The sequence below is a fragment of the Ipomoea nil genome, unplaced genomic scaffold, assembly GCF_001879475.1.
Source record: "Ipomoea nil cultivar Tokyo-kokei standard unplaced genomic scaffold, Asagao_1.1 scaffold1101, whole genome shotgun sequence".
Taxonomy (NCBI): Eukaryota; Viridiplantae; Streptophyta; class Magnoliopsida; order Solanales; family Convolvulaceae; genus Ipomoea; species Ipomoea nil.
In genome coordinates, this window is record NW_017617529.1 from 698,844 (window position 1) to 713,349 (window position 14,506).

The window sequence follows — 14,506 nt, forward strand, 5'->3', positions numbered from 1 at the left end:
GTATTCTTATTCTATTCACTTTTTATTCCATTCTTGTTAGAATTTTATTTTATCTCATATTTTTATTCTTTGAACCAAACATCACGTTATAGAGTCATAACTTATAAGATTTATTTAATTGTTTTGTAATCAAAATGTCTCTTTTTTCTTTTTCTTTTTTAAAGGAAATAACTTAATTCATTAAATCAACTTGCAACAAATCCATAACAAACTTAGGAAGATTGACATGCCAATCCTCACAACCTGATAAAGAAGCGGTCTCCCTAGCAATAGCATGGACGATGCGATTCATAGATCGCTTGACAAAACATAAGCGGATATTATCTAAAAGACTAGTAGCTTCTTAATATCACTGACAACTTAATCAAATAAAGAATTAAAATATTCAGAATAAATAGCTTGAAGAACTTGTAAAGCATCCATCTCCATATCCACATTATATTCATATCAAGACCACTCCAATTAAAATATAAAATAAATATAATTCATATAAAATAAAATATTAATATTTCAAATGCACACCGTCAAATATGAATATTAAATTAATTCCAGTTAATAACTTTTTTTTTTTCTTTCTGAATATCGCAAAACTCATAATAATAAAAAATATAAAATAATGCAAAGTGAATAATCATGCAGACATTTTTAAAATATTGATTAACCTAACACATATTACCTTTTAATTAAGTTTTGTCATCAGCCAATAAAAATGTATGATCATCCTGGTCAATTCAAAGGTAATTAGGAGCCTAAAAGGGCATTTTGTTTTTAACCATTGATTTTCAAAAGAGCCTCTTTGAATTTAAAACGGTTATAAAATCTTTTAACCACTAATTTATCTCTCCATCACCTCATGTGTGATTTGTGAGTTATTACATAAAATGAGATTTATTTAGTACACACCATAGTAAGGTTTATTCAGTACACACTCACTAGGTCGCCTTCTCACCGGAGAAGGCAACCCGGTGAAAAGGCGACCAAGTGGTTGTCTTCTCCAGTTGGAAGGCAACTGGGTTGCCTTCTCGTTCATTTCCTCTACGGTCGTCGGTCACTTTATTGTCGGAAATATCACCGGAGTTGGGCAAAATGTTGACCGAAATTAGGAATAAAGTGTTTATTACTTATGCCAAAGTATTATATTTTCCAGCAAAAGTACTCCCTCGTCCCATAAAAGTATTACATTTTTCCTTATAAGTAACAAACACTACTTACCAAGACTATGTGGTCTAATGGTACAAGGGTTGGATTTTTATTTTGAAGGTTGTGAGTTCGAACCTCAGTTGAGGCGTTATTGGTTCTTTGTGTTTCAATAGGTTGAGAAAGTATATTAACAGATACAATGTCTGCATGTTATTCCGATCCGTCCCAGTGACCCTTAATTATATATGCATTTAGGAATTATTGATCATGCTAAATAATTTGAGACAAAATTCGACCTAAAAATGGAGAAACTTTTTCAAAATTTAGATGACGTATATTTCAGATTTACTGTTAATTATATTGCATTTGAGTTTGAAAAATGTTAACTTTAACTAATCAAAAATGGTTAGAAAATTGTGTCAACACACATTCGGTCAAGCCCGTCGCATGTGATTTTTTAGTGTTGTTACTTCTACTATATAGCTCTCAAACCTACACAAATACAGAATTTACCTATATACACGTCTCCAGTTAATGATTTTTGAATTTTTCTCATCACTTAAAAAAAGAGTAAGAAAATTATTTTGAATGTATCATTTAAAGAGAAAAACAAAAATTAACTTAATGGAAGTCCGCGGTAATGATGGTAAATAGATTAAGGGAGCCTATAATGAACAATTCAAATTTACATGTAAAATGTTTGTTCTAAAACCGGCAAGTAATATTGTAATGATGAAGAACAGAGCGTACGGAGTAAAAATTATGGAATTGATGTGAAAATTACTGTGTAATAATAAAATCTAATATAGAACGAAAAAGGTAATGTTGTGCATGACTTGTGATTTTGACATTTAGCTTCGAATCTCATGATTAAGGTCTTAAAAAAGTAATAACCAAGGGTCATAAAGGAAGAATGATATTTCATTTTAAAAGCATATCCTGCCAATCATTCAGCACGGGTCTAGTCTCTGTGGTTCATATTCAGTTGAGTCACCGTGATTTACATCCTCCCAAATGCTTTGTCGGGCCGGGGTGTGGGGACCCTTAAAGTTGGGGTTCAACCTTTTGGAAGAATATAATGTATAGGGAGATTATGTTTAAAGTGGACAGTTTCCTTGTGTACATCAGCATTTGACATTGTCTGTTGAGTCTTTAATTTACAAGGTAATATATGTTCTATAACAAGGGAATATAACTTATGAAAAATAATTCTTACAGATTTCAATGAGATTTTACAAAATCAACCCAAGGTGTGCGCATATGATACTTACACTTTCTTTCAAATTTGATTTGCTTCCTCCCGATAGTGCTAGGAACATTGAAACTCCAATTTCTCGAAATATAATGGATTACAATGTTATATTTAAGTACTCAAATATAAACGAAATATAAACGGTCGGTAAACTTTTAACAAAAGGAACACTTCGTAATTTTGTGTGAAATGTTGGTAAAATTTTGTTGAAGAAAAAGTAGAAAGATTTCGTATGACTAGAAAACCAGTAGTTTTGGGGTGTTTAGAAAAGTGACTCAAATACACAAGATATTTATAGGACATGTGAAATTTATTAGCACTAACGGTATTCAAAAATGAATTTAAGATCTGAAAAAATTAATCAGATTAAATATTATGTTACATAGTTAATTCTCAACATAAAACTGGAATGTGCATTCGTGCAACACCTTAGCTTTTCTAGGTTGTCAATTTTCAAAAGAACATTCGATGTGCCTTGGTCACAGAGGATTTGATTTGCGCCTGGATGCATGAGAAAGAGTCTTTATGCTATACAATTTAAACTCCTTATAAAGTTTAACTGCATAGATGAAGGAATAATATTTTACACATTATATTCAGAAAGAATTACAACGTTATTTATACACAAAGACTAGCAGAAAAATAGAGAACAGCTACAGAATAAACTCTAACTAAACATAATTATCTAAATGCTTAATACTCCACCTCAAGCTGACGGGGGACATGGGACCACGCCCAGCTTGAAACGTAAATCACCAAAGCGAGTAGAGGAAAGTGGCTTGGTAAATATATCCGCGAGCTGGTCATGTGTGGAGACAAAGTTCACCTTCAACCCCCTGGACGACACATTGTCTTGAAGAAAGTGGTAATCCACCTCGACGTGTTTGGTCCTTGCGTGAAAAACCGAGTTAACACACAGGTATGTTTCCCCCAAGTTGTCGCACCACAGGACCGGGACCGTTGGTGGATGTAAACCAAGCTCACGCAAGAGAGACTGTATCCAGGTTACTTATGCTTCAGCATCGGCAAGGGCTTTGTACTCGGCTTCCATGGAGGAGCGGGCGACGTCCGTTGCTTTCTAGAGACCCAGAAAACAAGATTGGGGCCAAGAAACACCGCGTAACCCGCAATGGACTTTCGATCAATAGAGCAGTGATAAATATATTTTACACTCTTATTTTATGTAAATCTTTTTTTTTTTATTTGCATTAATTATTTATAATTATATAATAACTATTTCTTTTTAAACTTTAATAATCAATTAGGTAAATATGTGTTTTATTAAATGCCTAGTTAATAATTTAAGTATTGTTGTTTGGTCCAATTAATAGAATTATGACAAAAACAAATGAAACATTATATTTTGTTTTCTAATTCCTACGTACAGGCGCATGCAGCAGCGAGAATTGACTTCCTCAAATTCAAGCGCTATTTCGACGGCATTGTTTACAAGAATTGCGGAAGAATTCGTCGCTAGGCGCAAAAATAGGAAATGAGTGGTAGAAAATAATTTAAAAGGTATATAAATAGTTGAAGATTCCTTTTAAAAGAAAAAGTAGAAGATTCTCTTGTTGAGGGACTCCATATTCTTCTTCCTCTAGATTATCTTAATTCTTTTTTCTTTGAAGTTGTTATTAATAGTTCTGCGTGGCTAATTTTCTCTAGCTTGATTTAGTAAATTGAAGCCACAGAATTGATTATGTTGTGAGATTATTTATTTATTTATTTTATATAATTTTTATGCATTTGAGTATTAAATATTCTTCTAAATTTATTTTAATAGTTGTATAATTTAATTGCTAGGAATGCCTACTAGTTATTTATTTGATATAATTATTTGCTATATTAGTTAATTATTTGTGCTACAAGTTATTCTAATTTCAGTAGTGACTGAGATTAATTATTGACGGCGTTAGTGATAATTGGTCTCAGGTAAAATATTTTCCTAAATTAAATGCAACTGCTTGTGCTTGTGTTATTTAGTTTGTCGGTTTTCCTAATTTCTATTGCTGCTATTAAATTAAATCTATAGCGCTTGTCTAGATTATTTATTAGTTAGGGCCTAGGGGTAATTAAACCGTGTGTGCTTTAGTTACCTACAAGGGAAAACGGGAATGAAATAATTCAACGACAAATATTCAAGTGCATATTAATTATGTTTTGAATCAATGATCAGTGCTAAATTTCGGTGTTGGATATTTACTAACCAAGGTTTTCTATTCTAAGTGCTTTCAATACTTTGTTCTTCGTCGATTTTTCTTTTATTTAATTCTTTATTCTCGTTATAATCCAAATCCCCATCATTTTCTTAAGCACAAAAATTAAACTAGTTACTCATCGTGGGAACGATCCTTACTCTCACTACTACGTGTTTAAGATTTTAATTTGGGAGCCTACGACAGCTCCCCAAGCAGCCGACCTAGTCCGAGTCGGAGAAGGCATGCACAATTGGTGATGAGGAGGGGCTGAGACGAAGGCCCATATTCCGTGTTCCCTGCACATAGCATAACACTCGTTTGAGTGCCACCCAATAATCTTGCGTTGGCCTATGCATAAACTGGCATAGGCGGTTCACTGCAAATGACAAATCCGGACGAGTAATCAGGAGATACATCAAGGACCCAACAAGACTTCTGTAAGCCGTAGGATCATCAAATAGGGATGAACCAGTAGAGGTACTAGAGGTGACAAGAGACACTGGAGTGGACATCTGCTTGCAGGATTCGATGTCGGCTTTCCGAAGTAGTTCTGTCATGTAGCGTTGTTGTGAGAGCACCAAGGCATCCTTGACATAAGAAGCTTTAATTCCTAAAAAGAACCGATGCATGAGAAGGTCACGAATACGAAAGGATGAAGATAGCTGAGTCATAACGCTGTCAATCATGTCGGGGCTGTTGCCTAGCAAAAGAATGTCATCGACATAGACCAAGACATAAGTACGGACCTGTCATGAATCAAAAATAAACAAGGAAATATCCATCGTTGATGGACGAAACCCAATTTGCAACAAAAAATCGTGCAACCATTTAAACTATGCGTGAGGTGCCTGTTTGAGTCCGTTCAATGAGCACTAATGCGAATAACCCATTTGCAGCCGATTATGTTCATGACACGTTGTGCAGGCACCAGGCGCCAAGTTTGATTTTCAAAAGGGCGTTGAATTTAGTGTCCATTGCAGCTCGTCAATGTGGAGATTTAATAGCTTGCGTGTGACAGGACGGGTCATCATCATCTACAGAAACTACCATCGTGGTTGGTTGATGACGCCTTGCATGAGGTACGCAGCTGCATGGTGTGAGTTCGAACATTTGGCCTTATGCGACGTTGTCTGCCTTTGGTGGTCGATGAGGTTGACGGTTAGAAGGACATGGAGGACGCTTTTGCTGCCCAGGAAGACGTCGGCAGACTCGACGGTTGCGCAGCTGGTGGTTGTGGCTGGAGGGATTAACTCAAGGCCGGTGGTGGCGAGGGCGCTGGTGGAGACTGAACTGGAGGTGAAAGCTGGCAGATTTGAGTACACGCCCAAGGCAGCGAAGTCTCAATTCCAGACGTAGGAGTGGAGGTTGTGTGTCGCGTGCTTTGGAAGGGGAACACTTCTTCATTAAATCATACGTGCCTCGCAATATAGATACGCACTGAGTCTTTGTCTAAGCACCAGTAACCAAGAAGGCACAAACACAAGAAGTGGAACGGTAGTCCATTTTGTGTCTGTTATACTGACGAAGGCACGGTAAGCACTCGCACCCAAACACACGTAAAAGACTGTAATTAAGAGATTTGTGAAACAATCGGGAGTAGGGACTGACATTTTGGGAAACAGCGGACGGGAGGCGTTAATTAAATGAACCGCGGACTCGAACGCTTAAGACCAATATTTCTGTGGGACATAACTTTGGGCTAGTAAAGTTAGCCCGGTTTTGACCACATGACGATGTCTACGTTCCACACGGCCATTTTGTTCGTGTGTGTGTGTGAGGGGATGATTGTCCGTGTACAATCCATGCGGCGGTGAAAACCGAGTGGAGTTTGCAGTATTCACCGCTCATATAAGATTGAATACATTTAATAGTGGTTGAAAAATAATTTTATACGTAGGCACGAAACTTAGCAAAAACAGAATATATATCAGATTTTAGGGTTGGGATTCAACCTTTTGGGAGAAGAATATATATCAGACTTGAATTTCATTGGGTAGTACCAAATAAAACGTGAAAAATCATCGACAAAAAGCACGAAATATTTATAGCCATTTACTGACGGGACTGGGGATGGGCCCCAAATGTCCGTGAAAATTAAATCAAGTGCAAACTGACTAGATTGCTCGACTCGTGTGAGTGGGAAGCGCGCAGACTTACCCATCTGACACACAGTACACAAGTTATTTAGGGAACATAAAGAACCATTGACAGGACAACTAGAAAGAACTTGACGCAAGACACGAGTGTGGGGCTGCCCAAGGAGATTATGCCACACTTTTGGACACGCTTTGGCTGAGATTAAAGCAACTGGAGAAGACATGTGAGCGAGAACATCCCTCTGTGACTGGGACCTCTAAGAAGAACCTGCTGGGTGGTACGATCCTTCACAATAAAATGAGAAGGATGAAATTCAAAATAGACATCGTTGTCACGAGTAAACTTGTGTATAGATAATAAAGACGTACGTAATTTAGGTACATGTAAGACACTATTTAGAGACAGTGACCGGGACTTGGAGGGTAAAGTTAATGAACATGTGTTTAATATGGACAGACCTGAACCATCTCCAACTCGTAGTGTTTCGTCACCAACGTATTGTTCTACATTATTTAAGGTAGCAACGTTCAATGTCGCAAGGGCATTTGCTTCAGTGTCAGGAAACCAGACATTAGAGAACGGGGTGGTGTTGAAATCCTCCTGAGGCTGTGAGATGCCATGTGGGCTTGAGGAGATGTGGCCGCATGTTGCCCTGACTGTGACGACACTAGACGTTGGTCGGTGACATCAACAAATCGTCTGTAGCACGTTAGGGCGGTGTGTCCATGTGCATCACACAACTGGCAGCGAACTCTGCTGTGGCCTCGTTGACCATGACTCCGGCCTCTATTGCTGCGACCATGGCCTCAGCCGTTACTAGGAGAAGATGGAGAGTGCTGAGCCAACATAGCCGCCGAAAAAGGGAGAAGGGGCAGTGCAGGCTCCTCCGGAAATAATTATTGGTGAGTCGACAAGAGATCAGCCACTTTCGGGATCGTTAGCGGTGTGCTCTTCGTGGTGAGGGAGGCGACGAAGCTGCGGTATTCCAGTTGAAGGCTATAGAATACATGGAGATTCGGTTCGTTGAACTCGATGGGACGTCCGGCCTAAGCAAGCTGCTCGACCAACACTTGCGCTTTGCTGAGGTACTCTGCCGGTGAGGAGTCCCCTTGCCGGAGACTCTGGAGCTGAGTGAGGAGACTGGGTGATCGCGCAAAGGATGTGGAGCCGAGAGCAGTCTCAATCGTCACCCATACTGAATGCGACGTAGAATAACCGATAGCTAGGTAGAGGACTTCTTCCGCCATTGATGAAATCAACATGCTTAGAATTGATTGGTCTTGTTGGACCCAAACAGCGTGGAACAGGTTGATGGTCGGAGCTGCGGTTGACATGGAGTCGGTGAGAAACTCCGGTGGGCAAGCATGAGTACCATCAACGTATCTATAGAGGTTTTGTCCACGTAAGAAAGGCACCAGTTGAGCTATCTAGAAGAGATAGTTTGAAAAGGAGAGTTTAATGGACACATAATGGTGGACTTGTTGGAGCATGTTGGGAGGCCGATGCTCCGGGATGGTGACGGTGGCCGTCGATCCACCGGTCGAATCGGTAGCGGGAGGGGGAAGATGAGGGTTTTGATCAGTGGCCATAGGATCGATTTGGATAATCTGATACCAAATGAAGGAATAATATTTTGCACATTATATTCAGAGAGAATTACAACGTTATTTATACACAAAGACTAGCAGAAAAATAGATAATAGCTACAAAATAAACTCTAACTAAACATAATTATCTAACTGCTTAATAGCATATATACTAGTGCAGTTGCACACCCCTTCCCAGGACAAAGGCTATTTAAAATCTTCCCAACATTAATTTTCTCAACTTAAATAGGCACATTTTGACAATCAATTTCTCATTCACCCATTATTCATTTCGAACGTATAATATATCAAATTTGTCATCTCAATTAAGAGAATTTGAATCCATGTTGACCCGATCCAAATCGGAAGTGGACCCCACTGAAAATAAAACCACAGAATTGTCACTTAAATGTCATTTAAGCCAATTTTTTCAACAGGTTGATCATACCACAAGTTAAAAATGATATCCACTCAATTCCCTACGACAACAATATGATTTATTCATAGTCATATACTTGGGCTATAGCTTGTATTATTTATTCATTATTTGGACTGTCCTTTTGGGCTGGTATATTGGGCTTTGTACGCACTCTTTTGGGCCTAGCGCCCCTACGAATAATACTACTGTACTATTTTCCTACCTCTGTTATGTATTTCCATACCCAATTTGCGATAGACCCCATCCTGACAAAATTATCATTAGCTGTCTGTGGGGAACGATATGAAGAGCACATGTTCGTAGTTTCTACCCGTTCTACCCTTTCCCTATACGTGGTCAAACCTGAGATACACCAAAATGGTCGAGTCACAAAATGAACATTCCTCGTACTCGCAAGAAGACCATAGCCGATAAGGCGGGGGTCGGACCAATTCATTAGGGTAGTTCTTCACCTGGAAGACACAAGAGGTCTATCATACATTATAGCCATAAGAGGATAAGCTACTGTCGGCAAAACCAACCAAGGTCACCCGGAGGGTGGACCTAACGTTCAACCCTTAGCCAATGTCATCAGCAGAGGGTCTACCCAACAACAAAGGGGAATGCATCTCGACTCTATCTAGTCGACAGGACCAACCAGGTCCCCGAGGGTTGGACTTAGCTTCCAACCCTTAGCTTATGAGATATCTAATGTCATCAGCAAAGGTCTACCCAGCAACAAAAAGGGAATGCAGCCCGACCCTATCTAGCCACCAACAATCAATCTGATACCCTATTGAATCCTCCCCCGACCTTACTTAGCATTCCTTAAGCTAGGAGGATGGCACCACCGAGGGAAGGAAAAAGGATCCAAGCAATGAGACTCGAAGTCATGAATGGGTCAAAATGAGGGAACTTATCAAGGAGGGAGCCCGAAATCGTTCACTAGGACGCTATCAATGAGAATATCAATCGTACCGTGACCATGAAGAGCCCGCAGGCTGGGTGAACGGTGCTAGACCAAATAACAACACCTTGGCTAGACAACCAACACAAAAATAAATGAAAATAAAAAATTGAGCGCACTAGTGGACCCACACACAACATGAGTGATCTCGACAAGAATTGAAGGTTTCACAAGATGGATAGGTGATGTTGAAGCAAACAACAATACCCAAATGAGCTCGCAAGCAAAGTACTTAGCCCGAAGAGATAATAAAATAATTTTCAACTTCATTCTATACCTTGGGCTCGCAGAGCACATTAGGTGGTCTTGGAAAAAATTGCGATTGGATTCATTGGAAGCTCAAGAAGGTAATAAAAACACTTTTTTTTTCTTATTACTCTTCACCCCTTTTCCATATTGAGTCTATAACGTAGGTAGGTGGTCTGCGTATACAACTTACCGGGCCTACAGGCAGGGTAGGAGGCCCGCGTACCGTATAGGCAGCAATGCAGCAGGGCGACCTGTACACATAGCCATGTTGAGTTTGCAGTGCTCTAGAGGCAACCCACATACGCACACCATACTAGGCCTGTAGGGTAGGGTAGGCGACTCGTGTACCGTACAGGCTACAATGCAACGGGGCGACCTATACACATAGCCATGTTGGATTTGCAGTGCTCTGAAGGCAGCCCACATGCGGACACTATACTAGGCCTGCAGGGTAGGGTAAGCGGGCCACGTATACAACATATCAAGTCTGCAGGGTAGGGTAGGCGGCCCGTGTACTGTAATGCAACGGGGTGACCTGTACACATAGCCATGTTGGGTTTGCAGTGCTCTGGAGGCAACCCACATGTGCATACCATACTGGGCCTGGTATAAATTTTGAATTCTTCATTTTAAAAAATTATTTATGAAATTTATTTTTTAATACTTCTTAGTATATAATATTTTTGATGCATTGCACAAGTTTATATTTATTAATATATTTTTATTTAATTAATTTATAATAGAGAAAGTTAACTTGCATATAATTAATTAATACAAAAGATTGTGAATTGTGATACTCACTATATATAATTACCATCGATAAGTGTAAGCTTGTTTTTGAAAATAAAGAAGCTAATTCATTAATCATAAGTTGAAACATTTATAATAAAGATCGAGGGACTGGTAAAACATTCCTTACAGTTAGACATAGAAACAACTTCTCTAGCTATGCTACAGGAAACCTGATTCACAGACTGTTTCACAAATTTGAAGGTGAAGTCATTGGAGGATCTTAAAGCTTCTATGATGTCATTAATGATCTGGTCAAACGTAACCAAGACTGACTCTTCTTGAAAAGTTTTGCACACGAGCTGGGTATCTATTTGACTATTTCCATTCTTCTACCCATTGATAATATTTCAATCGAGCTGAACTACATATCATAGTTCAGAGGAGACGCTTTTTCATTGTCATCTTCGTCACCTAGGATGAGGTTCGTATATTTTGACAACCCAAAAAATAATTTTCTAAATTCTATTTTATAAAATTCCAAAATAGCTATTTTCACTCTTTCAAAAATTTTTATTCTGAAAATGGTGTTTGAATTAAATATTTTAAATTGAGTTTTTAAATAAATTCAACATCGAGAATATTCTATTTCGAAAATCCTAAGTTTCGTGTACATTTATGTTCTAAGTTTTGACTCAAAAAGTCAATCTAAGTGAAACCGGAAAAGGAACCTGTGAAATCTAAATCAAGTGTTTTAACTAGAAACTATTTTCTTAAAATCTATTTTTGACCCCAAGTTATCCAAAATTATTTTTGAGACCTTGGTCCATTATACAAGGTGAACCATGAGTTTTTTACAAACTTTGTCTGATCTTTAAGAAGCAAGCAAAAAATACCCTTTTGCCCTCAACCAATCATTGGTGATCAACCTTGGATTTTGCACCCATATAAATAGAATAGTAACTCCATTGTTTTATCCTAATCCCATTCTTTGCCTCTCCATCCCTTGAGGTCTCTGTAGAAGGAAGAAGAACAACACAGTAAGGTTTCCAAGCTTCATTCTCATCCATTCATTCATTTTCCTTTTAGTTTTCCACTCTTTTGCCTCCAATCTCTGAGGTTTCTATCCTTAAGCTTTGTATGTATTGTTTGTTTGAGGTGTATAGGTGGTGAAGGAGGTAGTAGTTGAGTAGAGAGGAAGAAGGGGTCCACACAAGAAGAATAAGAAGCTGAGGTATAAACCATGGACTCCCAAACTAGTTTTTGACTCTGTTAAATGCTAGAAATGAGATTTAGATGTTTAGAAATGCTAGATAATATTTGTGGTTGAGCTATTGGTGTGTTGTTGATGATCTGTGATTGATTTATTGAGGTTTGGAAGTGTTAGATTGCATCTCGTTTATTCTACAGGTGAAGAAGAAAGGGTCTGGTGCACACATATGGTGCACTAGTAAGCCTAACGGGGCTAGCCAACGGTCCATGGCAAGGTCCGTTGGCTAGGACTGTGAGACCTCGGACCATGGCAACGGATCATGGCTAGATCCGTTGCCAAGGGCCGCTACTTGGCGGAGCCAAGTGGCGTGGCTTCCCAAGCTCCGCCAGGCCAAAGAAGTTTCTGGCCTGGCCCTCTGTGGCTCACCTACGTGTCGTTCGGACTGAGACTCGTGGGCCTTTGAGGCTCGGACACTCGGGCTCGTTACGATGCACTAGTAGAAGTTAGTTTCGTTGGATTTGGAGTTAGAAAGCATGTTTTACAGCTAGAAATGTGAGAATCGAATGCTCTGTTGATGTTGTTGTCTGTGAACTCTATCAGCATATGAAATTATAGCTTTTGAATATTGCTATTGATTTGAGAAGCATGTCTAAGTACTTGATAGTATTTGTTGAGAATCTTTACTAAGAATTTGATAATTTGAGCATGATCAGTGCATGATTTCCCTTATTATACAGTGAGTGAAATAGCTAACATTTGAGTATGTTTTGAGTTGAGAAGCATGATCAATACTTGTTAAGTATTTATTGAGAAGATTTGCTAAGTGTTGAGATTTTAGCATGAAGTAGTGCATTATTTCTCTTGTTTCACAGTGAATGAGATTTTAAGCATATTATTTCACAGTAAAGAGCATGTTAGTAGATTTCATTGAGCAAAGTGCATTTTTGGCTCTAAGTAAGCCTAAGATCTATTTCAAAAACCTATATATATTTTGGAAAATCATTATCTATTTGCATTGAGAAGATTGCATGATATTTGATTTCCAAATTAGAGATGTTGCATGAGAAACAAGTTGCATGAGATATATCTATATGCTATCTATTGTGAGAAAATAGTATTTTTTGGAGGACCATTAGGACTATGTCCTTTCGAAAGAAAAGAGAAAGAAAGAAAGTTTGAGAAAGGAAAGAAACGGTCAATGAGAACCGACAGATTTTATGAAGTAACGAGGTCGATATTCCCGAGTTACTAGGTTGGATACTACCCGCAGGGCTTCGAATCCCGGTTAGGGAGTGTGCACACTGACAAGTACGATACCTGATTCTACAGAGATTGAGATAAGAACCAAGAGAGTGGTTCTGTGGGCGAGATGAGTATTAGGCTTGCTAGATGCGGAGCCCGGATAGGTTCGTTCATGATTCGTGAAGTCCTACCTCGCCCACGGGTACAGAAAGAAAGCAAGAAAGTAAAGAAGAGAAAAGCGAGTCAAGAGACTCAAGAAAGTAAAGAAGAGAAAACCGAGTCATGAGACTCAAGAGAAAGAAGTGAAAAGCGAGTCTGTGTGATTCAAAAGAAACCTCCACAGAAAAAGTATTTCTTTTACTTAAGAACGAGAGAATATGTATATCTATTTAAATATAAAGCATCATGATATTTATTGTCACGTGACTTGCATGATTTGCACTTAAGTATGATGAGAAGTATAGCTTTTGATGTTGCTTGAGTTGGCATGATTGTATGATTTTACTTATTGAGTTTAAGTTATCTCGTTATCTATCAGTTTGAACATAAGAATTGCATGATGAGCTATGATTAGAGATATCTGCTTAAAGCATGAGATTTGTGTTTGAGTTGAGTACTTGAGAAAACATGTTTATATGATGAATATGTTGCAAGCATAAAGAGTTGTTTATGAGCATGATGTGAGATTGTTGATTAAGTATTGAAAGTGCTTGAGTTTATGTGAGAATGCCAAATGATTTTCAAAATCTATATCTATCGTATTTTTTACAGGGTTGAGTGGCTTTATACTTAGCATTCGTGCTAACGGGTTTATTTTCTACTTGTTTTTATAACCCCTTTCAGGTGGGCCAGTGTTTGAGCGCGCACGAGTTAGATTAGTGCGTAGATTATGAGATAGTAGAATTCTAGATTAGATTCTATCTTGAACATTGATGTTTAGATTCCGTATGATCTTTTGTTGGTGCTACGACACCGGGGATTGTTCCTAATGTATTGAAGTAGTTTTTAATGTTTTTGATGAGCTTGATTCTAGTATTTATCCCTTTTTGTAGCCTGTGCAGTCACCATGAGTGGTGATTGTGGCGGTGACACCTGTATATTTTGGTTTGGTTGGCTTTAAGTTATCTAAACCTTGTTTAATTATCTTGTTTAAGCTCGTTTATTTGGGAATTAGATTTTAGAAAAGTAGGGTGTTACATATACGCTATGAATATTTTTATCGTTTCATGCTTTATGAAAAAAGAACTCGCCAAAGAAACGAGAGGAAAACAAAAAATTATAACAGTAAACAAGGCAAAAGGGAGACTGCAGTGCGAAATGGAGAGGAAGATGGAGGGGGAGGGGTAACGACCCGTGGCGGTGGAGATGGAGGAGGGGGAGGCGGAGAAGAAATAGAGAGAGAATACGAAGTAGGC

At 38.5% G+C, this 14,506-nt stretch overlaps 1 protein-coding gene across 1 annotated transcript; it reads right to left on the reverse strand.

Annotated features, from left to right (window-relative positions):
• Positions 1-4,811: 4,811 nt before the first annotated feature.
• On the reverse strand, positions 4,812-5,500 carry LOC109183153 (uncharacterized mitochondrial protein AtMg00810-like). Its single transcript, XM_019333338.1, has 2 exons — positions 5,477-5,500; positions 4,812-5,336 (listed from the first exon to the last, which is right to left on the reverse strand). The coding sequence occupies exons 1-2, from the start codon at positions 5,498-5,500 to the stop codon at positions 4,812-4,814; spliced, it is 549 nt and encodes a 182-aa protein (XP_019188883.1).
• Positions 5,501-14,506: the final 9,006 nt, after the last annotated feature.